At 43.7% G+C, this 27,541-nt stretch overlaps 1 protein-coding gene across 1 annotated transcript; it reads left to right on the forward strand.

Moving 5' to 3' along the window:
• Positions 1-470: 470 nt before the first annotated feature.
• On the forward strand, positions 471-5,606 carry LOC126060514 (substance-P receptor). Its single transcript, XM_049856697.1, has 3 exons — positions 471-662; positions 2,613-2,809; positions 4,381-5,606. Exons 2-3 carry the CDS (start codon positions 2,622-2,624, stop codon positions 4,670-4,672), a joined length of 480 nt encoding a protein of 159 aa, XP_049712654.1. The 5' UTR covers positions 471-662; positions 2,613-2,621; the 3' UTR covers positions 4,673-5,606.
• Positions 5,607-27,541: the final 21,935 nt, after the last annotated feature.

Raw genomic sequence — 27,541 nt, forward strand, 5'->3', positions numbered from 1 at the left:
TGATTGGGGCCTTCATTATCCTGGTGGTTCTCATCTGAATATACTAGGTGGCCCACATCCCTGCAAACCAAAATTGATCATAAGTATAGAAGTCTGGCAGGTACAAACTGAGTGGTATAATCACCTCCTTTATTCTAGAGAATATACTTTTATTAATACAGCCTAAGGTCACATTCATTTTGTGTGTGTGGTATTGAACTTACCACCAGTTAAAATAGCCATAGGTATACAACAGATTCAGTTCCCTTGTATCAATGTTTATTCTTCTCTTTCTAATCTAAATAGGAATCTTCATGATAGAAAAACCCAGAAGGAATACATAATTTGAGGAGATTTGCTTGCTCTAGTTTGTCCATTCATATCACCCATCCAAACTATGCAGGTGGCAAGCATCCCCGGGCGGTGCCTTACAGTCCAAGCTTATTAATGGCAAATCCTGAGCCCCGCAGCTTCCAAGCCTTGACCAGTCCTGTTATTTCTTAGACTGACTTTCCTCCTCACGTTGTTGCAGGTACCACATCTGTGTGACTGTGCTGATCTACTTCCTCCCCCTGCTGGTGATTGGCTATGCATACACCGTAGTGGGAATCACCCTGTGGGCCAGCCAGATCCCAGGGGACTCTTCTGACCGTTACCACGAGCAAGTCTCTGCTAAGCGCAAGGTGAGCAGGGACAGGCAGCCCCTAACCCACCCTGGCCCAGGCCACGGGCGGCAAACAAGGAAGGACATGAGCCTCAGAGCCTTAGGAGACCCAGAGGCAAGAGGTACAAAACCTTCTGGGTCTGAGGAACGGTGCAGGGAAGAGAGAGAAAGAGAGGAGAAGGGGAGGGGAGAAGCGGGGAAGGGAAGAGAAAGGATATTTCTCCAAAGTATTTGTAACCTAGACCTGAAGGCACAGACATGAGCCACCTGTCTTGCTCCTTAAGAGTAATTGCAACCTATCAACCATTAAAACACACACATACACAGAGAGAGAATGCCCACATACCACATAGACCCACACATTTAACTACACAAGCATTAAAGAGCCAAGTTGTCCTCTTTATTATTTATTTAGCTTTTCAGTAAATAATACAGTCACGCCATTCAAACATCAGGAAATGTTAAAAGGGACAAAGTTATAATGACAGAGAAGAGATCAGAGGTTGCCAGGTTAGGGTTGGAGAGAGGGTCTGACTATAAAGGGGTAGCTTCAGGTGGTAGAGCAGTTCTGTATCCTGATTGTGGTGGTGTTTTCACTTATCTATACATGTGAAGGAAACCCTGGTGGCATAGTGGTTAAGTGCTACAGCTGCTAACCAAAGGGTCGGCAGTTCGAATCTGCCAGGCACTCCCTGGAAACTCTACGGGGCAGTTCTACTCCGTCCTATAGGGTTGCTATGAGTCGAAATCGACTCGACAGCAACGGGTATGGGTACGGTATACATGTGATAACATTTCATAGAACTAGACATCAAAAAAAAAAAAAAGTGCATGTAAAAACTGGCAAAATCCAAAAATACATCTGCAGTTTATTTAATAGCATTGTACTAATGCCAGTTTCCTGGTTTTGATAATGTAGACTGGTTATGTAAGATGCTGTCATTGGAGAAAGCTGGGTGAAGCATACCTGGGAACTCTCTGTCCTATTTTTGCAACTTCTCGGGACTCTTAAATTATTTCAAGATTAAAAGTTAAAATATATATATATATGAGAAGACTTTCTATAAAAATTTCACGAAAACACACACACAAATGCATACACAATGGTAACCACTGGTATTTATTTATTCTTTTACATTTTTAATGCATTTTTAAGCCAAGTAAATATTTATTCTTTTCTTCTCTCCTTTTTTACACAAATGATAAATGCATACTGTTCCCCTCACTGTTTTCACTTCACAATATCCACCAGATTTTTTTTTTTAAATATAAAAAGAGTTTCCTCTTTTTTTTTTTTTTTTTTTTTTTGGTATTTCCCCTGCATAGTATTTCATTGTGTGAAGGTTATATAATTCTTTTGTGAAGATTTCTTGGTGAGAAAAAATGGGGTTACATCACCCAGTATTCATAAAACATTCTTCTAGATCCCCTTTAAATATCCTACACTCTCTCAACGATTTTCCTGCAGCTGTCCAAATCTCTTCCCCTCTCCCTCCTACCCCTGAGTGAGTTTCTAAACCTAGCAGCCTACGGTGGCTTATTGGCTCCTTCCCTTTCCCAACCCCTCTGCTTTCTCTCCCTTCTGGATCTTTCCCTACTGAACACTCATTCAACTTTCCCCATTAACTTAATCTCCCTTGGCTTCTCCAGTCCTTGCCCAGAATATTAACACAAGGGTTTCCAAACTTGAGTGGGCACCAGAATCACCTTGAAGTCTTGTCAAAACACAGAATGCTGGGTCCCACCTCCAGAGTTTCTGATTCAGTCAGTCTGGGTTGGGGCCCAAGAATTTGCATTTCTAACAAGTTCCCAGTGAGGATGATGATGCTGGCCCTGCGACCTATTTCTGAGAACCAAAGCCCTTGGACACTGCACGTAAAGGTCCTTGCATCTGCTTGCCAAGCCCCTTCCCACCCCACAGAGAAGAGAGAAAGTAGCCACAAGAGAGGATGTCTCACCCTCTTGCCAGGTGGTCAAGATGATGATCGTTGTGGTATGTACCTTTGCCATCTGCTGGCTGCCCTTCCACATCTTCTTCCTCCTGCCCTACATCAACCCGGATATCTACCTGGAGAAGTTTATTCAGCAGGTCTACCTGGCCATCATGTGGCTGGCCATGAGCTCCACCATGTACAACCCTATCATCTACTGCTGCCTCAATGACAGGTGAGGACCTCATCCCCCAACCCCTCTCCAGGGACCACAAGCCCATCTGCCTATACGGCAAATAGCTGACCTAAATGAGCACAGCTGGCTGTGACACAAGAGGGAGTGGTGGGGATGTGGCAAAAGAATCACTGCACTACTCAGCCCCCGCTGATTATTGCCATGCAGAAACGAGAGCCCAGGGTGAAGGGATTTTTTTTTTCTTTCTTTCTTTTTCAAGAGGAGCCAGAAATCCACATTTTTATGTGAAATCTTTCAATTTTTAAATGCTGGCGATTAAATCAGAGAAGAAAAAATTAAAAATCTCAGTGATTGATGTATATAAAGCATGCCTACCAGGTAGATCCAGAGCCAGTCCATGGCCTGTGAGTTTGCTCACTCTGCCCTACAGATTCAGTGCAGAGGGGGCTGTGCATACGTACAGAGAGAGATGGGGAGAGACAGACAGAAAGAGAGAGGTTGGTCTGAAAGCTGAGTCAGCCATATGTGACACTGAAATACCATCCCGCATACAGCGCTTTTGCCCCTCTCTGATCTTTTCCTCTCCCCATTCCATCATACAAGCTGGGAAGCTTTACCCAGTTTCTTCCAGCATTTCCAGCAGGACGGAGTAAACAGAAAGGAGTCAGAGCCTCAAAGGCATGATTCCTGCTCTTTTCTGGCCAGAGGGTTGGAGAAAGCCATCCCCCCTCAGCAGGATCCAACCTCAGACAAGCAAGAGAAGGTAGAGCCCATAAGGAATGTGGCCAGCAATAAAGAATCCACCAGAGGGTCTCCGGGAGGGAGCTGGGACGCCATGCCACAGCACAATTCTTCATCCAGAGCACGACCCCAGGCTCTGTGAGGGAAAGGAGGTGGGAAAGGCAGCAACAGGACAAAATGCCTGTTAACAGTCTTTGTAGCCATCAGTCATCAGTCTATAAAGTGTCTTCTGTGAATGGGACACTCAGGTAGTATGAATTTGGGGAAAGATATTCTCTTGAACTTGTCCAAATGGTTTCTGTTCAACCAATTTACAGATTCATCCTTCTTCAAAGACCCTGATGACCCTTCTAAGCTTTTTTAGGTTAAATCTCCTAACATGTCTTTAATTAAAAGTTGATTCTGCCTGGTGTACCAACAGAGGAACTGAGGCAAACCCAAGGGATATGGTTGGCAGAAAGTCATTCTTCATTCTGTGAGGTACTTAAGGGAAAGGACTGCCTTGGTATGCGTTTTTATCACCCAGTGACTGGCACAGCACCCCGCACATAGAAAACATTTGGAGACTGTTTGTTGATGTTGAATTAACTCAAAGTCTGCTGACCCCTTACCAGAGGAGGCAGCAGAGCTCAGTAGCTGCCCTCTGTAAAGGCACCCATTTCACATGAACCTAGGTTCTTGTCCTGGATTTGACCTTGATTTCACCTTTAAATCTTGCCTTCGTATCTCCAGCTTTCAACTAATTTAAAAGATAATAATAGCAGAGTCACACTTGGGTGCATTGGTGTGTTTAAGAGCTGATGCTGTGCTGGGAGTGCCCCCTGAAAGTGGGCTGCCCACAGTCACCCCTCCATCTGCTTCCTCCCCAGGTTCCGTCTGGGTTTCAAGCATGCCTTCCGGTGCTGCCCCTTCATCAGCGCTGGAGACTATGAGGGGCTTGAAATGAAATCCACCCGATACCTCCAGACCCAAGGTAGCGTGTACAAAGTCAGCCGCCTAGAGACCACTGTCTCCACAGTGGTGGGTGCCCATGAGGAAGAGCTGGAGGATGGCCCCAAGACCACACCTTCATCTGTAGACCTGACCTCCAATGGTTCCTCCCGCAGCGACTCCAAGACCATGACAGAGAGCTTTAGCTTCTACTCCAATATGCTCTCCTAGACATGAGTCCTTCCACAGGTGCAGCCACCCACCATCTTTGTCTTGCTTCATTTCATGCATGGATAATTCCTTGATCTGGAGACCATCAGAAACACCCGAACAATGGGACATGTGGAAAGGTTCAGAATGGTCTAGGTGAAAACATTGCATCCTGAAGTCAAAAAAAACAGGATTCTCCCCTGTCTTTGCCACCTTCATGCTGCGTGACCTAAGGCAAATCATCAAACTTCACTGAGCCTGTAAAATGATGGCAGGGCTGGACTAAATTTTTTCTACAGTCCATTCCATGGTTCTAGAAGTAACTTAGGCTACAAGAAAGAGCACACGTTCAGGATGAATCCTGCAGTGCACCAATAGATCAAATGGACCCATTTGCCTGTAGGCCCTGTCTTAGGTCAACACGTTCATTTCCAGTCGTGTTCAGATTACTATTTCTTTAGCTGGTTGCTCATTTCACACCATCCTTCACTTGATGGGGTGAAAAAAAGAAGGAACCACATAAAATCTAAATGAAAATTTTAACCCTGACTCTGGCTCAGTGGTTAAGAGCTCAGCTGCTAACCAAAAGTTTGGCAGTTCGAATTCACCAGCTGCTCCTTGGAAACCCTATGGGACAGTTCTACTCTGTTCCATAGAGTCGCTATGAGTCGGAATCGACTTGAAAGCAATGGGTTTGGTTTTTTTTTTTTTCTCTCTCTCTAAGCATCTCAGTATTTCTCTATGTTTAGGTTTGGCTTTTTAGAGGAAACATTATGAGAGTAAGATCCTAGAGTCTTCTGCATTATCTTCCCCATGATTTTTCTGAGTAACTGATACAGGAATACAAGTTTATGTCTGTTACGGACCAACAGTCAGGAGCCCTGTGCTTACTGCATCTGTCTGAGCCTCTCTTTCCTTATTTGTAAAACAATGCAACTAAACTAGATCATCTAAATATCCCTTTGAATCTTAACATTCAGTGGTTCACTGATTGTATGAATTTTGTTTGTTTCACCAAAGGATGGTGGTCTAAAAGAGAATAGGAGCAGTGAGTCCAGTGACTACTACCTAGCTCCTGGAGACAAAGCAACTGCTAAGAATATATGTAAATACCCGTATCAGACATTCTGTACTGAATTACCCTGAAACACTGAGTGCATTCCTTCTCCTGGAAAGTTTTGGACTGCTGCAGAGCAGAGGACTTCATACCCAAGTCTGCATCTCTCCATCAGGCTGTAGTAGGCTGATTTCCACAGCTGAAGATGCCAACAGGGAAGACAAACGTGAGCTCCCTGCTCCGGCCTTTTGGGTGTCTTAGGGCAGGGCTACTAACCCAGATTCTTAACTTTATACTAGCATTGGCATGAGCTCCAATGCCCAATGAATGAAGAGGCTGCACCCTGCGGTGCGACTTCAGGGAGAAGGGCACTTGGCATCTTCCCTTCAAAGACCTAATCTCCCCTCCCTGCCCCCAAGGCTTTGCTGGGCTCCTACCTCTGATGGGGTTGAATGATTCACCAACCCTACAGGACAATCTGCAAGACAATGAGTCTGCCAAGGCCATGCACTGAATGCTTCATGTCCTAATACAGCTTTAGGGTTTCCAGTAGGTGTGCAGTTTCTTTGTGTCTCCCAGCTCTGTGCTTTATCCAAATGTGACTAGAAGTAGAGGGCTCATGTGACATCCATAAATGTCCTCCTCATGGTTTGCACATGTCCTTTGTCCGTAGTGTTAAGGGAAGAACAGCTGTAACCACAGGGTTTACAGCCTTTGCAAACCCCGATGGCTCTAATCCACTCAGGGCATTGAGGGAGGTTGTATAGCAACAGTATAAGCCAGAAAGACCCATGAGTCATATTCTGCAAAGCAGCATGGTAAACAAATTAAACGAAGCCAGTTCAATGCAGATATATGAATGGAAGACATAGTTTAGAAGCACAAAATCATTGTGCAAAGCATTAGTCATTCTTATAATAGAAAAGAATGTCGTGCATGCACCATTCACATCAGAAGACATACATAAGAAGAAAATGTCAAGGAATAGGGAACATTCTGTCTACAGAAGGAAAGTTAGAGTTGAACTTGACAAGTACTGAGCACCTGCTGTGGACTTCCCACTGAGCTCTGGGACACACAGCTCCTTCCACTCTTGAGGAGCCTGCAGTAAGTTGCTAACTCACCAGTCCTAGTGAGCCCAGCCTGCCCAGTGGAGGCAGCTGAGGAGCAGATTCTCCACAGGATTCTAAAAGCCACACTCAACATGGGTCATCAAGCCAATGGCTGGAATTTTCAGAGACCCTTTTGCAAGGAGAGTCCCCTGAGATAATTCCAAAAGGGTCACCAGTAAACCCAGGGGCCCTATAATGAGGTGGTTGACCAGCATCATCACAGCACATAATAAGAGGGAATGTGGGATGGTCTTGGGCTGTATTGAATATAGCAAAACACCACCTCAGAGAGAACCCAGCAAACCTGTCTCTGACCCACTCCTCAACGTCCACTTAACTTTAAAACAATGTTATCAGCTCCCATGTGTGAGAAACACCATGATTTACACTGTGCATGGGTCTCATTCCTATTATAGAAATGTGTCACCCAATGTGTTTGTCTCATAAATGTGTTTCCTTGACATATACTGTTCAGTAATAATAGAATATAAGGCATCATGGGGCCATCTTTGTTATGTTACTTCCAAAATGTGGGATCCCGTGGCTGTCAATGTGTTATTTGTACTGTGCCAGCTTCCTCCTTCTCATTCTTTCTCATGGACTCATGGTAATTGGGACCACAGTAATTGAGGGGTGGGGAGGGGAACTTTTATGGGAGGAGCTAAAGGGCAAGCATCCTTGTCCTCCTCACCCCCTACCAGCATGCTAAGACCTGATGGACTGTCCATTCTTTCGGAAGGACTGAGTGAAATCCTGGGAAAAGGGGACTCAGGAGCTGACCTCTCGATCTGGCTTTAGGCAAGAAGAGTAAAAGTGGAAAGGGGCAGTTCCTGAGGTTTCCAGGTTTTCCAGTCTGGGATTTTGAAAAGAATGTCTGTACAGAAATAAAGTGTGTGTTTGACCAGCACAGGCCTGTGTCTCATCTCTAGGGAGCCTAAGCACACTATAGGGGCTGGATGGGGTGGTACTGAGCCAGTTGCTGTCGAGATGTCGACTCATGAGGCCCCATGTGTGTCAGAATAGAGCTGTGCTCCATAGTGTTTTCAATGGCTGATTTTTTTGGAAATAGATCACCAGGCCTTTTTGACAGGGTCCCTCTGGGTAGACTCAAATCCCCACCCTTTCAGCTAGCAGCTAAGCGTGTTTAGAAACCCCAATAACTTGCCTAACCAGAATAATGGAACCCAATATCCAGCAAACTCCTAAATGTGATAAATGGGTTGGCAGTATTTGGGAACTACTTCTAGGCTGAGATATGGGAAATTAGGTGGGATAGTGTGAAGTGACTAATGATGTCACCTATGAGTGGAGAGTTATGTCAACTCAGGTCTCCTAGGAGCAGATACTAAGACAGAGTTGGAAGTGCAAGAGATTTACTGGGGGAAACACCTGTGAAAGAAAAAGGAGAGAGGAAGCACAAATGGATAGGAAGAGCCTTCAGATCACTGTGCAGATCTGACAACCGTGAAAGAAAGAGAGGAGGAGGGGAATAGGGCAGGAAGAGCCTCAGACTGAGCTACATCTCAGAAAGTCTCGGCCAGTCCAACATCAGGCAAAGATTGTCCATAGAGAAGTCCTGCATTGGCAGAAATGGCCAGGCCTGGTGCCCCCACCACGTTCCCTCCCTGACTGGAAGCCCTCTGGAGAGAGTGGTCTCTGGAACACTGTGGTGGATTCCAAAGATCTGCAGCTGAAAGCTATCAGCTAACTACACTCCACACAGCAGGGAGCTCTGTCTGAAGAGACATCTGAGCCATGCATCTCTGTGACTACCACCAGAGCATGTCTAGTCCCCTGCATTGGAAAATACATATTAAGAAATGCTTGTCAGGATTTGAAATTTCAGCGGTAATCACTGTGACCCTGGCAACCTGCCTCCTACTTCCCAGGGCTACCCTTTACCAGCTCACCCTCAGGCCTGCTCCCTCAAAGAGCTAGCAATGAGCAGCTGTGAATAAGCAGACTGGCAATGACAAAGATTATAAAGGCATTGAAAGAGGGAGTTCTGAGGAAATGTAGACAGCTATTGCCTTAGTCATCTAATGCTACTATAACAGAAATGCAACAAGTGGATGGCTTTCACAAGGAGAAATTTATTCCCCCACAGTCTAGGAGGCTAGAAGTCTGAATTCAGGGTGCCAGCTCCCGGGAAAGGCTTTCTGTTGGCTCTGGGGAAAGGTTCATGTCATCAATCTTCCCTTGGTCTAGGAGATTCTCAGCATATGGACTCTCGGTCCAAAGGATGCATACCCCTGGTTCTTCTTGCTTGATGGTAATGATGTCCCCCTATCTGTCTACTTGCTTGTCTCTTTTATATCTCAAAAGAGATTGACTCAAGATACAGACTAATCTTGTAGATTGAGTCCTGCCTCATTAACAAAACTGCCTCTAATCCTGCCTCATTAACACCTTAGAAGTAGGATTTATAACACAGGAAAATCATATCGGATGACAAAATGATGGACAATCACACAATACTGGGAATCATGGCCTAACCAAGCTGACACACATTTTAGGGGGACACAATTCAATCCATAACAGCTATCCAATATATTTAGTGTTAGAAGCAAATAATGCAGTTTTTTTATTTAAATGAAGGCATGTTAAACCAGGGTACCTGGATAAGCTTCAAAGAATCCACAAGTCTCCCAAAATTAAATAGTGTGTGAAAAGAAATCATTCACCTTTTGCGCTCTAGAAGGAGAAGAGAGAAATTAAGTTGCTTACAGGAGAGCAACAAGGAGCCTGGAGACCTTCAGACTGCGGTGAGCAGTAGATGATCCTTGCGAGAACCATACTGGCTGCTGGGAAACTGGAAACAGCTTTAGAGTAAAATCATAACTCACCTAAGGCACACAGATGAGTTAAAGCTGTATATCGTCATTAAAGATGTTTGTGGCAATAAAAACACCAAATTCACAATTAAAAGTCATACTCAATCTTCTCAATGGAATGATGAGCATTTACGGACTGCAGAAAGACTACGCCTTAGTTATAGGTTCACAAATAATACAAGATGTGAAGACCAAACATTCCTGTGGAAATGTAAAGATGGTTTCCATTATTTGGGGACTCATTTGACCTCCATACACACTGAAGGTGCTGATCCCTGGGAGCCATACCTGGCTACGTTAATGCCCTCCCTTTGGCTGCCTCAAATCTCTTATGTAAATAGAGTGTAAATGACTAGAAGTTCTCCTCAGCTCTGGGACCTGGGGGCGATGGTGGGTGCAGGAAAGACACACCTGTCCTTCATCTTCGAAGGTGAAGGGAGCAACTCTGTGGAAATTTCTTTCCTGAACCCCATGGACCATGTTCTGAGACCCATAATTTCTTTCTACCTAGCTCAGGAAAATGGGGGGAAAGGGGTGAGACCATGGAGTATCATATCTCACAAGCACCGAATTCAACATAAAAGGGTCACAACTTTTAGTCCTGGCTTCTCTCTCAAGCAGGGCACTTGCAAGAAGAACAGGCTGCTAATTGGACACTAGTGACTAAAGGCTATCAGCAACGGCATGACCCAATAGGTGGGCTGCCCACTCCTGTCACTGTCCTGGGCCATGTTACCAGTGCGTGCTCCACTAGGTTCAGAGATTCTAATACAGACAAATTCTAACGTAGGTCCTCTGCACTGTGTATGTGTGTCTTCTCCTCCCCTTCCTTCCATCCCCACTTCCTTCCTTCCCTCTTCTTTCCTTCCTCCCTTCCTTCCTTCCCTTCTTCTTTCCTTCCCTCCTTCCTTCCTTCCTTCCTTCTTTTCCAGTTGCCTTTTGCTCTCCACTCTTTAGTCTAACATTGCTTCCATCCCTGAAAGCCCTCCTCCCAATACTTTCTCTGCTGAAATTTCTGGACTTTATCCCCACGATGCTGGATGCCTTCCTGGTGCACTAATTAATAAAATGTGGTGGTGAGAAACCCACCTATCCTTACAAGCCCATTTTACCCATGTCTCCAAGTCACCCACCCTGCCCATTCCTTGTGCCCATCCACCCACACTTTCCTTTGATCCCCTAACCCCCACCTCCCACTTACCCACTTTCCCAAGTTGAGGTGGCTCTCAGGGCAGGGCTTAAGTGTAGTCCCAACACTTTAAAAAAGCAGCTGAAGCAAGAGGTGCAGACACTCAGCTGAACAGGAAGAACAGCAAACCAGAAGGATGCCAGGGCCCAGTGCTGGAATCTCCTAACCACACAAGGTATATATTTGAGAACAGCATAAAGAGGCCCCAGGATGGAGGGTGAGGCCAGGACTGCACACACTTGTGGCCCACTAAAGCTCTTCCAGTTTGAGTTGCTCCTCTGCTCTTTACCAATTCAATGACTCATCTCGTTGCCTTCTCATTCCACAGCCACCACTTGGGGGTAGGTGCAGGGGGAGTACCTGTCTTGTCAGAAGGGTCCTATAGGGGCAGTAACTCTTCCTCGAAGATGGCAGCTGCCTGGGCTTGTCCTGACAGTCAAAAAGAAATATTATTGAGGACAATTAGGAACATGGTTCTGTGCTGAGCTCAGAAATTTAGGGACAACACAAATATTTTCTCTAAAAGGGAAGCAGATCTTGCAGCTTGTCTTGTGACTCAGTGAGTGTTTGCCTGGCATCATGAAGTAGCTGGTGCTTTCTGGGGTCTTGGGGACACACATATCAATCACACAGGGTCCCTGCCTTCAGGAAGATCATAGCACAGAGAAGTCGACGGAAGTTCACTAGAGCCAGTGAGAAGGCGCGAGAGCAGAGATACTAGAGAGCGCTCTTGACGTGACACCCACCAAAACGTAGTCAAAAGACAGCTGTCTTCCTCACTTTGCAAAGCGCACACTATCACAGAAAATATTTCCCTAAATCTTTGACTTACTTCAAAAGCACTCCAAGTTTTCTCCTATCTGATGGACAGCCTTGGCTTTTTTAGGTCATGAAGATTCAAATACCTTAACCTATACACCCCTTTTTCTACTTTGATTTTTATTACCCCCAAATTAAGAGCCTGTTCCTCAAGCAGCCTTGTAGGCAGTGACCACCCGCACCTCTGCCCTGGCCTCTCTCCTGCAACAGTACTGCTCTCTGCTGCCCTCTGGAGGCCCCCAGGTGATGGGCTGAGGCAAGCTGACAAGCGGCCCCTTTATAAAAAGGCACAGGTTAAGGATTCAAATGGATGAAATGCCCAGCACTAGGGCCATATGCATTCTGACAGTGGGTAGGGACCTCTCTTTGAAGTGGCCAGGAATCAATGCTATGAGCATAATTTTCCTGTGCCAGTGGGGGGTGGGGGACATTGTTTGGTTTCCAGATTCGAAGAAAGGGAGACACACATTCGAATATGCAGAGCCTAGTTTTTTTTTTTTTAGAAATAGTCACTGGTGATTATGTACACGTAATCACTTGTCATGGGTTGAATTGTGTCCCCTCCCAAAAAAATACATTGAAATCCTAGCCTCTGGTACCTGTGAGTCTTTGAAGATGTTATCAGTTAATATTAGGACATACCAGGATATACTGGAATAGGGCAGGACCTAATCCAATATGTGGTTGTTGTTAGTTAGTTGAGTCGATTCCAGCTCATGACAGCCCCATGAGAAAATACACAGAGATACACAGAGGGAAGTCGGCCATGTGAGAACGGAGGCAGAGATTGTAGGAGGCAGAGCTGAAAACCAAAGAACACCAGGGATTGCTAGGAGCCACCAGAAGCTAGGAGAGAGCCTTGTGATTTTCCCTCAAAGCCCTCACAAGGAATCAACAAGGCTGATACCCTAATTTGAACTTCTAACCCCCAGAATTTTGAGATAGTAAATGTCTGTTCTTACAAGCCACCAAGTTTGTGGTAGTTTGTAGTGGCAGGCCGAGGAAACTCATCCACCACTTCTGCTTCTTTCCCACCAGGAAGACCCCCAATCGGATCATGGGGACTAGTTATGGGTTTCAGTGGGGAATCCACATGCCTCCTCCACTCCTCCTCTCTGATTGACTGCTCCCTCCTTCCTGTGTGGTGGGCATCCTGCCAACTCCATCAAGCTTCTGTGCCAATTCTGATGCTCTAGTAGAAGTGTCATAATGGTGGAGTGGAGAGCTATGCCCGGGAACATGCAGAGTGTGGGACACAGGCTCCTGGCAGCCCACTCAGAGGTGTCCCACAAAGGCTTCTCTTTAGTGAAACAATGAGGTTCTTGGATCCTTATGCTGCCACTGATGTCAGCCTGCGGCTGCACAAACTCATTGCACACCTAGGGCAATACCTGGGGCTGGAGGCCTTTATTTTGCATCAGAGACTTTAGGTTTAGCAATCTTGGCACCAATCTTGAACTTGGGACTGGATGCCACCATTCAAAAGCATCAAGCATCACCATGTTCCTACCGTTCTCAGATGGTTTTCATGATTTCGTTTTGTAGATGTCCAGTATAGGATCAGTCCCTGTGTCTCCTAAGGGACTGGGCATGAATCCCCAGAAAGATGAGTGGGGTAAATGAAAGAGATGTCTCTCATTGTACTTGGCTCAGGGTCCCATGGCCTGAGGAAGACATGATCCGTCAGCTAATGCTTCAGAAAGAAAAAGACATTGAGGCCATACTGAGAACTCATGCCGAGAACTCAGAACTCATTCCCCAGCCATCACCAAGACAAGATGGTGGGCCCTTGTCTTCTCCCGTTTGTTCCCTCATGCTTGAGACCTTTTTAGCCCTGGGTGTTCATGTATATGGATTGCACCTGTATACAAAATAGTTTCAGGGAAGGGACACAGAGTAAGATCCCCCCAGGGCTGTTGTTTAAAAGAAGAAGAGGGCATGTGAGCAAAAGTAGAAATGTGTGTTCCAGAAGAATGTGAAGCACTGAAAAGTGCAAGAACATAAGAACTACTTCCCCCTCTCTCCACTCCTCAAACGCTGTAATAAGGAAAACAGGTTTTACCTTCCAGATCCCAAGTGTCAGGCACTATATATACATTATCATGGTTAATCCGCACACATCATAAAGTCAGTATTATTGTCCTTATTTTAAGATGAGAACAATGGAACTTAGAGAGTTGGAGTAACTTGTCTGAGATCCCACTGCCAGAAGTGAATTTCAGCACTGCCCTCTTCCAAAGCCCGACATCTTACACAAGACCCTCTAAAACCAATTGCCATCAAGTGGACTCCGGCTCATGGTGACCCCATGCGTGTCAGAGTAGAACTGTCCTCTATAGGGTTTTTGGTAGCTGATTTTTCCAAAGTAAATCACCAGGCCTTTCTTCCAAGGTGCCTCTGGGTGGATTCAAGTCTCCAACCTTTCAGTTAGCAGCCTAGTGCCATTAACCACTGCACCACCCAGGGACTCCTACTTCCCGTTTTATTCATTGTGTTCCTGCCTACATCCTTCTCTTAAAGGTGTCACAGCCCAGACTGGAATGACCTTCCAAAACACATTGCCAGAATGCTCATTCCAAGGTGGTGTTTCCAGGAGCAGCGAATTTCCATAGCCCCACTAGATCATCTAAAAACATTTCAGAGGATAATTGGCCTCACATCCTCCGCGGTCATCCCTTTAATTAGGAGAATATGTGGCAAGGTTCTAACTATGATTTGAAGAGTGTACATCAAGGATTCTCAGCTGAAATTAATCTTGTCCATGTAGTCTTGAGTGCATGAAATTCTCTGGATATGCATTTCTTTGGAGGATAAAGGCTTATTCAAGAAAGACAGATGTCACTGGGAAGAGTAACATCTTATGGTAACAATGAATGACATAGATATCCACGTCTTGTCCATAAGGCCAGACTCACCTAGGTATGCAAGGAGGGGATGGAAAGGGAGGAGTGCCTGATTGCCCTCGAAAATGGTGCACCAGGCAACGTGTCCTGGGGCCAGGTTGAACCAGAACATTACTCAAAAAATTGCTGAGTCAGGAAAGAAAGCTGAGTCAGTACCCAAGCATAGGAACTAGGGTAGGAGGCTGGGAAGTTGAAAACTAGAAGGAATAGGTCAATGGTTTTCAAACCCTAATGGACATAACTACCACCTGTGTAACAGTTTGTCATAGTCTGGTGGCTTGCACATTGCTATGATGCTGGAAACTACCCACCAATAATTCAAATACCAGCAGGATCACTCATGGTGGACAGGTTTCAGTGGAGCTTCCAGACTAAAAGACCAGGAAGAAAGACCTGGAGATCTATTTCTGAAAATTAGCCAGTGAAAACCGTATGAATCACAACAGAACACTGTCTGACTTGCTTGCTTTGGACACATCATCAGGAGGAAACAATTGCTAGAAGACACCATCATGTTTGATGAAGTAGAGGGCAAAAGAGGATATGGGAGACCTTCGATGAGATGAATTGGTACTATAGCCACAACGATGGACTTGAACATGCTGGTAATTGTGAGGATGACACAGGGCTGGACAACATTGTGGTCTGTTGTACATAAGGTCGCCGTGAGTCAGTGTCAAACTTGGCAGCAGCTAACAACAACAATGGACATAAAAATCACTTAAGGAGTTTGCTGACAGTTCAGACTCCTGGCCCCATTTCCAGAGGTCCTGATTTAGTAGATTACTGACTGTGCCAAGGAATCTACATTTTAACAAGCATCTCAGTGATTCTGATGCAGATGGCCCATGGAACGACTCTTGTTAGGTACCATAGAGTCAGTTCCAACTCATAGCAACCCTATAGAACAGAGTAGAGCTGTCACATAGCATTTACAAGGAGCAGTTGGTGGATTTGAACTGCCAACTGCCATGGAACCCACCAGGGCTCCATGGAACCACTAGTAAGCAAAACCTAAAGAGAAAACAGTTTGGAAAGTCAATGAGAAGGAACTTAACAGAAAAGAATGAACTAAGTCAGAAGGGACCAATCCCCAGAAAAGGACATCATGCTTGGTAAAGTAGAGGGTCATCGGAAAAGAGGAAGACCGTCAATGAGATGGATCGGCCCAGTGGCTGCAACAATGAGCTCAAATATAGCAACGATTGGGAGGATTGTGCGGGACCGGGCAGTGTTTCACTCTGCTGTACACAGAGGCGCTATGAGTCAGAACCAACTAGACCGCACCTAACAACAACATAAGCAGGTCAGTGGAGGGGGTTCTTGACCCACAGACTCATCTCGCTGTCAAGGGAGACTCTTAAAGAACTGGACATGAGAAGTTGGTTGGTAGAAAGTCAGTACCATGAGGGGGAGAAGGATGGTAGGAGAAGATGTGGTAGAGGGTTAAGATTCTGTCCATCTCAACTTTGCCCTCTCTGGGACCCCATTCCCAATGTTTCCTTCCAACGCTCCAGTATCATCCCTCAGATATAAGAAAGCTCACTATCCCCTATGCTTCCCCTTGCCCTGCCCCCTTTTCAGTCTTCCTTCATGCAATTTTTTTTTTTTACAGGTCAAGTTGGTTTTTCATACAAAAATTTATACACACATTGTTATGTGACCCTAGTTGCTCTCCCTATAATATAACAGCACACTCCTCCAGCACACTCCTCCTTTCCACCCCGTATTTCCCATGTCTGTTCAACCAGCTCCTGTCCCTTTTGGCCTTCTCATCTCACCTCCAGATCGGAGCTGCCCATTTAGTCTCATGTATCTACTTGAGCTAAGAAACACTCTTCACGAATATCATTTTATGTCTTATAGTCCAGTCTAATCTTTATCTGAAAAATTGGCTTCAGGAATGGTTTTAGTTTTGGGCTAAAGGAGAGTCCTGGGCCATGTCTTCCGGGGTCCCTCCAGTCTCAGTCAGACCATTAAGTCTGGTCTTTTTACTAGAATTTGAGTTCTGCACCCTACTTTTATCCTGCTCTGTCAGGGCCTCTCTTTTGTATTCCCTGTCAGGGCGGTCACTGGTGGTAGCCAGGCACAATGTAGGTCTTCTGGTGTGAGGCTGATAGAGACTCTGGTTTATATGGCCCTTTCTTCCCTCATGCAATTTTAAAAACTCGGTAGTAAAGTATAACCTGTTCACCTTCCACTTATCCAGATACCTAAACATAGGCTGTAGCAGCTGACTCCTGGGAGACCCCAGCGTTGAACACTGTTCAGCTCAGAATTGTTTGTTTTCCCTGAGTTCTAAAACAATTCCCAGAGCATTTTCTGGGAAAACCCTTTTTTTATATACTGCTCCAACACTCAATCCAATTTTACAATTTTTTCAATTATTTATAACTTTCCCCTCATATCCAATTCAGACTCATATACAAGCAAGGGAGGAAGTCCATATACAAGGGCAATGTTGTTTATGAGGACAGTGAGAGAGAGGGGAACCAAGGTCAAGAAATAACTAAAATAAAACAGTAGAAATGGGATATATTTTATTTTTATAACAATATAAAAGACTATAAACCACAACTTTCCCCAGTTTTATCCATCTTTAGATAAGAGTACTGGGCTCATTAGACACAGTGATGTCAGGGACAGTGTCAAGGGTGTAGTTGAGAGTTGGGGTATGGGATCTCTGAGTGCCCTTCTTGACTGCAGAATGAAAGCAGGGCTTACTTCGAGATCCCCTAAAATTAACTCTTTCAACTAACATTTACTGAATCCCTAGAAATGCTCCCTCACAGACATTATGTAATTTCTATAAGACCAGGTCAGCACTGGGGGCATTGGTGGTTCAGTAATAGAATTCTTACCTTCCATGCAAGAGACCCCGGTTTGATTCCTGGTCAAGGCACCTCAAGTGTAGCTACTATCCATCCTCAGTGGAGGCTTGTGTATTGCTATGATGCTGAACAGGTTTCAACAGAACTTCCAGATTAAGACAAACTAGGAAGAAAGGTCTGCTCTTCTGTTTCTGAAAATCAGCCAGTGAAAACCTATGGATCACAATGGTCCAATCTGCAATCAATCATGGGGATGGCACAGGACTGGACAGCATTTCATTCTATGATGCACAGGATCACCATACTTGGGGCTGACTCAACAGCAGCTAACAACGACAGTCAGCATCTAGAAATAATCGCCCTGTGACGGAATGTATTAAGCCTTCTTCAGGTCAGAAAGTGCCTCGTTTCTCATTTATTCACTCTTTGGTCTCCTAAATGCACCAGGCCCTATGCTAGGAGATGCAATGGAAGTAAAATAGATATGGTTCCCACTCAAAAGGAGTTTCCAGGGTGATGGGAAAGACACACATTCATCAAATAATCCCACAGATGAGGTTATAATTTAAAACTAAAATAAGGTCTATGAAAGGAGGAGAGGCTCTTTTCTGAGAGCCTGTTACAGAGGACCTGGACCTAGAACTAGAGGCCAGGGAAGTCTTCTCTGAATAAGGAAGACCTTGAAGATGATAGCGAGCTCACTAGACAATGAGGAGGAAAAGAGCATTCCAAGCATAGGGAGGGGCACGAAGAGAGGCCTGTAAGGAATATAGCATATTCCAGGTCCTGAAAAAACAAGACCAATGTGCCTGGATGGAAGAGGGAGGAAAGTGAGTTAGATGGGGCTGAAAAGAAGGAGGCGTAGGACTACGGAGATCGTTGTAGGCCATGATAAGAATTTTGGTCTTTAGTCTACCCTGGTGGCGCCATGGTTAAAACACATGGCTGCTAACCAAAAGGTCAGCGTTTCAAGCCCACCGGCCACTTTGGGGGAGAAAGATGTGGCTGTCTACTTCCGTAAGGATTACAGCCTTGGAAGCTCTGAGGGGCAGTTCTACTCTGTCCCATAGGGTCACTATGAGTTGGAATCCAGTCAACGGCAGTGGGCTTGGTTTTCAAGCCTTAGAGGAAAAGGAAGTTACTGAAGGATTTAGAAGATAATAGGATCAGATCTGGTTTTGAAAAAATCACTCCAGCTTCAGGAAAACCAATTAGGAGACAATTACTATAGTAAAGTCCAGGTAAAAGGAGGTGGGGTTTTAGGTTAAATTGATGGATGTGGATATGAAGAGGAAACCCTGGTGGTGTAGTGGTTAAGTGCTACAGCTGCTAACCAAGAGGCCAGCAGTTCAAATCCGCCAGGCACTCCTTGGAAACTCTATGGGGCAATTCTACTCTGTCCTATAGGGTCACTATGAGTCGGAATCAGCTCGACAGCAGCAGGTTTGATTGTTTGTTTGTTTGTTTGACATGGAGAGAAGTGGGTAGATTTGAAAAGTGTTTAGGGACTATATGAAAAATATTTATTTGTGTTGGATTGGACTGGTTGTGGGGAAAGGGGAGATCTCAAGGGCAATTCTGAGGTTTCTTACTTGTGTAACTAGATGAATAATGGCAACCAGTCACTGAAACAGGGGACACTGGGATACTAGTCTTAGGTGATGGGAGAACAGAAAAAGCATGAGTTTGATCTTGAATATGTTGAACATGAGATAACTTTGAGCCATCCAAAGGAGATAACACGTAAGCATTTGGATATCCAGACCTGCAGCTCAAGGAGCTGTCTGGGCCGTGAATATCAATTTGCAAGTCAGTTATAGATGGCAGTTGATGCTATGGGCATGAATCAGCTTATCAAGTGTGATAGTATTGAGTAAGCAACTGCAACATTTAATAGCTGGGTAGAACAGAATGAGTCTGCAAAGCAGTCAGATGGTGCCTAGAGAGGAAAACCAGGGAAATGGGGCATCTTGGAAGCCAATGAAAGAGAATGTTTTAAGGAGACAAGTATGCAATGTTGAATGCTGTAAAACACATACAGAAAGAGAGGAAGTGGAAACTACTCAGTAGATTTAGAGATGCAGAGCAGAGGTCTGTGATGCCTTGGCAAGACTTGTTTGAATGGAGTCATAGAGAAGCAGTTGCAGTGAGTTGAGGAGTAAATGGTTGATGAAGAAAGAGAGACCCAATCCTGCAGAACTCCTTCAGAAAGGCTAGTTTAAAAGGAGAAGCCGTAGAGGGCGGTGGATCGAAGGATCAAAGGATGCATTTTTTTATCTGTTTTGTTGTTTAATAGAAGAGACTGGAACTTACTTTAATGCCTACGGGAATGATCCTACTGAGAACGAGAAACTGAATACATAGGAGAGAGAACTGACAACAGACAATATCTGAGAACACAAGAGTGTGGTATGCAGAGCACAGCTGGAAGATGGGAGATGAATGGCGAAGGTAGATTAGGAGATTTTATAGCAGGATAATAGAGGAATTCCTCTAGCTGATGGCTTCAATTTTCTCTGAGAAACAGAAAGCTGAGATACCTATTAGGAGTGTGGTAGAAGAGTGGGGAAAATATAGATTTCAAATAATCATTGCAGATTCCCCAGAAACTCTGTTTCAGTAGTTTTTGGAGCAGTGCCCCCAAATCTGCATTTGTAACAGATAGTACAGCTAACTCTGGTACGGAAGGTTCCAAGCTTTGAGAAACACTGTCCAATAATTTCAGGACATGTTCCCTTTTGTGACCCCATGTGAAACTCAAAATCAATAGTGGGTGAAATACTTTTTCTAAGAAGATTACATTGGCCTACACAATGATCTATGTAATTCTATGTTCCCACATGGTCTCAACCCTTCAAGAAGGGCCGATTGACCAAGGCCAACTCTAGAGTCATTCTTGGCCTTATGTGAAATTTAATAAACCTTCATTCTGGTCTGAAGCAAATCCACATCAACTTAACTACTCTATTATTCTGACCTTACGCCCCAGTTCTAATAACCAGGATTGTATTTTGTCCCTACAGCCATTCTACATTCTACATAACCCTTCCATTCCCAAGAATCACCATGAATTACAACATTAATCCTTATCTAATTTATCTATCAAAATTCCAAGGTATGACTCTCATCAAAAGGTAACAATATATGAATATGCGCACAATTAATCTAACTCTACAAAGGGTCTGACTTGGTTTTTGATCATTTTATTCATGAATTTCCCTTACGTCTTTGCTTTGCTAACTCCAATTTAGCCTTCAAATCTCAAATCAAATGTTACTTTCTTAGAAATGTTTCTCCTCATTCCCACCTCCTACTCAAAATATATCACATTGTTATTCCCTCTTGTATTACCCTGTTCTTTTCCTTCACGGCACTATCACAATTTGCCAGTACGTATTATTTGTATGATTATGTTTTTAAAGAGTGTAATCCTTATAAGCCAAAATCAATTTAAGGGCAACGGGTTCGGTTTGGGGTTTTTGGTAGTCCCTATTAGCCTGTAAGTCCTATTAAAACCCCGTGTTAGTTTGGTTTTACAATGTTCGCTCATTTTGGGCATCAAATGGAGCTCAAATATATATATGATGAATAAATAATTGAGTGAATAAATAAATAAATGAGATACCCACCCAGTACCATCGAGTCGAATCCGACTCATAGCGACCCTATAGGACAGAGCAGAACTCCCCCATAGAGTTTCCAGGGAGCGCCTGGTGGATTCAAACTGCTGACCCTTTGGTTAGCAGCCGTAGCAGTTAACCACTACACCACCAGGGTTTCCAAATGAGATACAGTGAAGTTTAATACGGGCTAATAACTTAATAGTGGTCTTTAAAATCTACTCATTTCTAGATATTCAGTTAAGAGACCCAAGTCTGAAACGTGTCTCTGGAACAAAGCTTGCAGATGATGTTAATATTATGAGCAAATGAAGGGCCCTACAATTAAAAATTAGGAGGAAACAATTAGTTACCCTTTTTGAAGGTAAGTAAAACTCATTTTGGGTTTTCCCAGGACACAAGAAGACCATAATGATTACAATTGGATAACAGACCCTCAGATACTGATGAACTGGTGTTTAATAACAGACTCTCTGCAAAAAAAAAAAAAAAAAAAAAGGAAATTATAGCATTTGCCAATTTTCCTGGTGTAAATACTACCATTATGGCCAAGCCGATTTCAACCCACCAATGGTTTAACAACCAGCTCACTAAATTTCTGAAAAATGGACAATTGGTTCTCACAAGCTGGTATGATCCAGCTCCTGCACACCATGGTCATAAACATATTACTGAAGTTCTGAAAATTTTCTAAGCCTCCATCTTCTCTGCTGTGATTGGTGATATAAAACCTTAGTGACTGAATCAAGGACTTGGTCCAGGAGTTAGACTAGATCAAATTTCTTTCTGAGAAAAAAAAAAAATTCTGGCTTTACTTTCAAGCATCTCTATGACTTATCTCTGTATATAGGCAGGCTGAATTCTCATCTAGGGAACAATTCTGGAGAGAGACTTTCCAACTTTCATAAAATTATATCAGCTACCTCCAGTCATTTGGAACATCACAGGGACCACATACACATTAGGAACCCTTCCTTGCTGGTTTCCAGAGCAACAGGTAATAATAGCTTTGCACACTGGTCAGCACAGTTGATGAAAGTGACATCCAGGGAGGAGAATCTGAGTCAGTGTCTGTGACCTTTCTGACTGTCATTTAGTCAGAGAAATCTACTCCAGTATACAAAGAACTCCATGAGGATAACACACGGGAATAAGCACATTTTGAGAACATCATACAAACATTAACTTTACCGATACTGTTGATACAAATATGTACCATAACACACTGCAAGGCTAACCAAATAACCCTCAGAAAAATAAAGTAATACTTTCAAAATTAAGAACAGTTTCAGTTGAAAAGCCCAACAAACTCAGGACCCTACTACTGATGCATCAATAACAAGAGATTCACTCCCTGACCTCTGCAACATTACCAAGCACCGTGGGAGAGCCAGACTCCGTGGTAGAATGCTGAAATTAGGATCCTCAGTATATCCTAGTGGAGTGTTAATGTGAAGTTTTTGCATACCAAATTTTAGCAACCCCCAGTAATTCACTAGCAAGCAACCTACCAAATATTTACGGAATTACACATTTTGCCTATGAGAACTTGGAGTTTTGGATTAGTTCACTGCTCATCTGATGGCTTACTGAATGACCAAGAACTGTATCTGAGCATTGCTGGTCTAAGAGGCATGCTATCGGCCATTCCCTTAGGTCCCCTTTGTTCTGTCCTTAGATCCAGTGAGGACACCACACCGCCCTACACTTGGACCACATTACTTGTGGCTCCTGTTGCCTACCTTTACTGAGTTGTATTAATGTCATGTTCTTGGCTAGAGTTACTTCAAGAAACAACTAAATAAGATCTTCTGCACTGGCTGTAAAATAAAATAAAATAAAATTTTTTTTTTTTTTTTTAGTCACTGGTTATTTTCAATGTTTATTATTATGTAATTTTTACATAACCCTCATGATGATGCTCATGCTAATTAATATTTATCTGAGTTTACCGTATGCCAGTCACAGTTCTAAGAGCTTAGTGAGTCTTATTTCACTTAATTTTCACACATCCCTAATTAAAAAAAAAAAAAAAAACCAAACCCATTGTAGTAGAGTAGATTCTGTTTCATAGAGCCCCTATAAAACAGAGTAGACTGTCCCACTGGGTTTCTGAGGAGTGCCTGGTGGACTTGAACTCCTGATCTTTCAGTTAGCAGCCATAACTCACTGTAGCTCTTAACCACCGTGCCACAAGTCTCCTCATCCGTGATAAGGAAGGTATTATTATTAATCCATCTATTCACAATGTCACATCATATTCCTTGAATAATCTCCACATGAGAATTTCTTTTGGAGTTTCTTGACAAAAAAGGCTTCAAAACCCCGGTGGTGTAGTGATTAAGTGTTATGGCTGCTAACCAAAAGGTTGTCAGTTCGAACCCACCCGTTGCTCAATGGCAATGGGTTTGCCAAGAAAAGTTTTACTGTGTTGGGAAACTGGTATACTTCCTCCTTTCTGATCACAAGGTGTGCAACATTTCTGGCTTGCCTTTTAGCCCTGGGTTCCAGGAAATGCAAGGTATAATTTGAGTCATACAGAGGTTGGTACTGTCTTGTTATTAACATACTAGTTTCCACTCATTTTTCTTTGTTCTGACCTTGTATTTCCATTTCATTTTCTTTATTGTATATATTTTTGTTATTAGTTGTCTCAAGACTTTTTGGAAAGAGGAAAAGTAGAAATAATAAATTTAGTTAAACAAATGAAAAATACACACTTTGAGTTTATCCTGAGAGAGCGAGGTCTAAGGAATCTGTAAATGGAGATTGAGAAACAACAGCCCCACCCCATGGGGCAAGTTTAAAACGACTCTGGAAGCAAACTGTCTTTACCTGGAGCTTCTGGAATATGGTGATTGCTCAGATATTTTAAGGAGGATGAAGTTACTGGATCCCATCCAGGGAGAGCCCTGAGATCTTAAGAAACACCTTTGGCCATATCATCAGAGGTCTTTAAAGGGAGGAGAAGCATCCTCCTACTACAGAAACCATGCCAGAAGAGCTGTCCTGGTACATATCATTTATTATGTGCCTTCTTGCTATGACATAGATCTATTATTTGAAGAAAATATTTTATTTATAGAATAATTTGAACTTAAAAAATTCAGGTGTTGCTAGAGATGAGAGTGACAAAGAACTACATAGAACTACATAGCTATTGTGCTCTCTTCCCTCTGGCAAATGAGTACCACTGCCCATAAGAATCAATATATGAGAAAAATCCAAGGAAAAAATAATGCATCAGATTAAATGAGGTTTAGTACAACACTTTTCTTTTATCTAACAGGGGCTAGGATTGTTAGTTTGCTTCAAGCAATGGGTCTAGAAATACCAAGTATTTCATTTTGAGAGGCATGGTGAACAGAAAAATATGGGCTTTTCCTCCTATGACTCTTAAATTCCTTAGGAGGCATGATTTAAAGTTTAATAACACATGATATTTACTGTCCAGATTTCACCAGAAAAAAATTTTTTAATTAAAAAAATGTTTAAGCAGAGTAACATAGATGGAAACCCAGTGCACTTCTTTCTGTGACTCCCATTAGACTTTTCTTAGCCAGTTCATGCTATAGTTCTTCCATGCAGAGCTTCTAGAATCCTGGAGGACATCTAGTAACCATATTTAAAAAATTTTAAAGAGGTGAAAATAATTTAATAGTATATTTATTTAACCCAACGTATCAAAATACTACCATTTCAACATGTGATCAATATAAAAACTATTAGTTATTTTACTTTGTGTGTGTGTGTGTGCACTAAGCCTTTTAAATCCAGTGTGTACAACTAGATGGTGCCTGGGTACCACCACCGACTGCTCTGACAGAAATCACAATAGAGGGTCCCAGACAGAGCTAGAGAAAAATGTAGAACAAAATTCTAACTCACCAAAAAAAAGACCATACTTACTGTCCCGACAGAGACTGGAGACACCCCAAGAGTATTGCCCCCGGACACCCTTATAGCTCAGTAATGAAGTCAGTCCTGTGGTTCAACCTTCAGCCTAAGATTAGACAGGACCAAAAAACAAAACGAGACTAAAGCGGCACACCAGCCCAGGGGCAAGGAGGAGGAGACAGGAAAGCTGGCAATGGGGAACCCAAGGTTGAGAAGGAGAGAGTGTTGACATGTCTTGGGGTTGGCAACCAAAGCCACAAAATAATAAGTGTATTAATTGTTTAATGAGAAACTAGTTTGCTCTGTAAACCATGTAAAGTACAACAAAAATAAGAAAAGAAAAAACAAAACCTGGTGTGTACTTTAGCGTTACAGCACATCTCAAATCACACGAGTCACATTCCAAGCGCTCAGTAGTCACATGTGACTAGTGGCTACTGTACTGGGCAGCGCAGGTTCAGAGTTTTGCTGTTTTCTTGGGTGACACTCTGTCAGTAACTCTTGAGTGTTAGAAAAAGCTGTGGATGTCAGGCTTTGAGATCAACTCAGATGACTATCTTTAGGGAAAGGGCATTGTCTGGGCTCAGAATGGCAGGTGTCTTTTGGAAGATCAGTTCATTCAAAACCAATTCAGCCTCCCCAGAGCTGCCTAGAAGGGAAAAACGTCTTGTGCTCAGGGCGCCACAGACAATCCTCAGCACTGTTTGTTTTGCCTTGGCACTTCCTGGCTAAAGGTTAACAGAGGCACAAGAGTGAGAGAAGACACAGAGGGTTTGAGAACTGAATGAAGTTCAGGATGCTGGCTCAAAATGTGTAAGGTGGGGAGTAGTAAGTCATGACGCCAGAGAGGTGGTCAGAGGTCAGATAGTGCAGGACCTACAAAGCCTTACTTAGAAATCTGAACCTATTCTCAGAGCTATGGGAAAACATGCATTGATTATAAGCAGAGAAACATGGTATGATCCGGTTTTTATTTTAGAAAAATCCTTTAGCAATAATAGGGATTTGGGTGTTGCAAACAGTTTGCACTCAACTACTAAACCGAAGGATGGTGGTTTGAACCCTCCCAGCAGTACCACAGGTGAAAGGCCTGGCGATCTACTTCCATAAAGATCACAGCCAAGAAAATCATATGAAGCAGTTCTACTCTGTTACATGGAGTCACCATGAGTCGGGCTTGAGTTGGCAGCAACAGATTTTTGCTTTTAGCAATAATGGAAAAATGTTCTGGAGGAAGGCAAGATTGAAGGCCAAGGACAGTAGTGGGAAAAAAAGTTAAAAAGATGCAGAATTTTATTGATATGCCTTGGTGATAGATTTGAGGTAGGGAAAGATGGTGAGAGAAGAATGAAGGGTGATGTTCAATTATACCAGGCAGGGTCCCAGAAAAAAATGGATGGTTTGCTCAAATGAGAAGAACTCAAGAAGCATTAATAAAGATACATTTACAAATGCATGGACAGGGTGCAGGGAAGCAACAAGAGACTGTACAACTCCCAGGTGGTGGAGCTAGTACCACCACTATGTCTGAAGGGACAAGAGAAGGGAGCAGTTGCTGGACCCACAGAAGAAAACCAAAAAAAACCAAACCCAGTGGCATCAAGTTGATTCCAACTCATAGCAACCCTATAGGACAGAGTAGAACTGCCCTATAGAGTTTCCAAGGAGCACCTGATGGATTTGAGCTGCCTATTCTTTGGTTAGCAGCCGTAGCACTTAACCACTACGCCACCCGGATTTCCGGACCCAAAGGGGACTACATTGAGAGAGCAGTGGTCTTTGGTTGAACAACACAGGCAGAGGCAAACCCGCAGAAGAAGCTGAGAAAACAAATACCTTGACGTCTATTTCTTCCCTTCTTTCTTTTCTTTCCAGGGGTGCTTGGAAGCCAAAGAACAAGAGAGCCTTCTAACGCGATCCATACATTTCAGCCTCCCTGGTCCCATGAAAGGAGGAAGAACAGACAGTAGGCCTGCAGGGGTAAAGGAAGGTATCTGGTAAACCAGTTTTCAGGTTTAGGTCCCTGCGTGGAGCCATATATTGAGGCACAGTACACCGAAGAGCTGTTGTGGAAGAAAACAGTCATTACGCGTCTCAGACCCACACCAATGTCTGCAATCTCTCTCCTTCTTCCTGACATTATCTTACAGTGACCCATCCTGAAGCCTCCCTCTTAAGATTCTAAGAAAGAAAAGCTTCCTTTCCACCCTATGACTGATTCTCAACACAACTTTTTTATGTATAAATCAGGTCATGTTATTGCCTTCGGCGGCTTCCCATTGCACTCAGGATAAAATCCAAACACAGCCCACAAAGCCCTGCAGAACCCTACCCTGCCTGTCTCTCCAGTCTCACAATCACTTACTTCCCTCACTCCCTTCTCTCCAACCCTGCCATGGGATCCCTCTTCCCAGTTCTCCACACAGGCTGGTTCTTGCTCAGCTCCAAATCCAGCTCTCTAGGAAGGCCTCCCCTGACCCTGCCAAAAAGCAGCCCCACCTGTCCAGGCTTCTCTATCACTTAGTAGAATGTGGAGCTCTCTTATTGTTTTACTTGCTCTTTCAGTCGGAAAAGATCCCTGAGTGGTGCAAATGGTTAAGTGCTCATCTAACTGAAATGTTGGCAGTT

Source organism: Elephas maximus, chromosome 17 (genome assembly GCF_024166365.1).
Source record: "Elephas maximus indicus isolate mEleMax1 chromosome 17, mEleMax1 primary haplotype, whole genome shotgun sequence".
NCBI classification, from domain to species: domain Eukaryota; kingdom Metazoa; phylum Chordata; class Mammalia; order Proboscidea; family Elephantidae; genus Elephas; species Elephas maximus.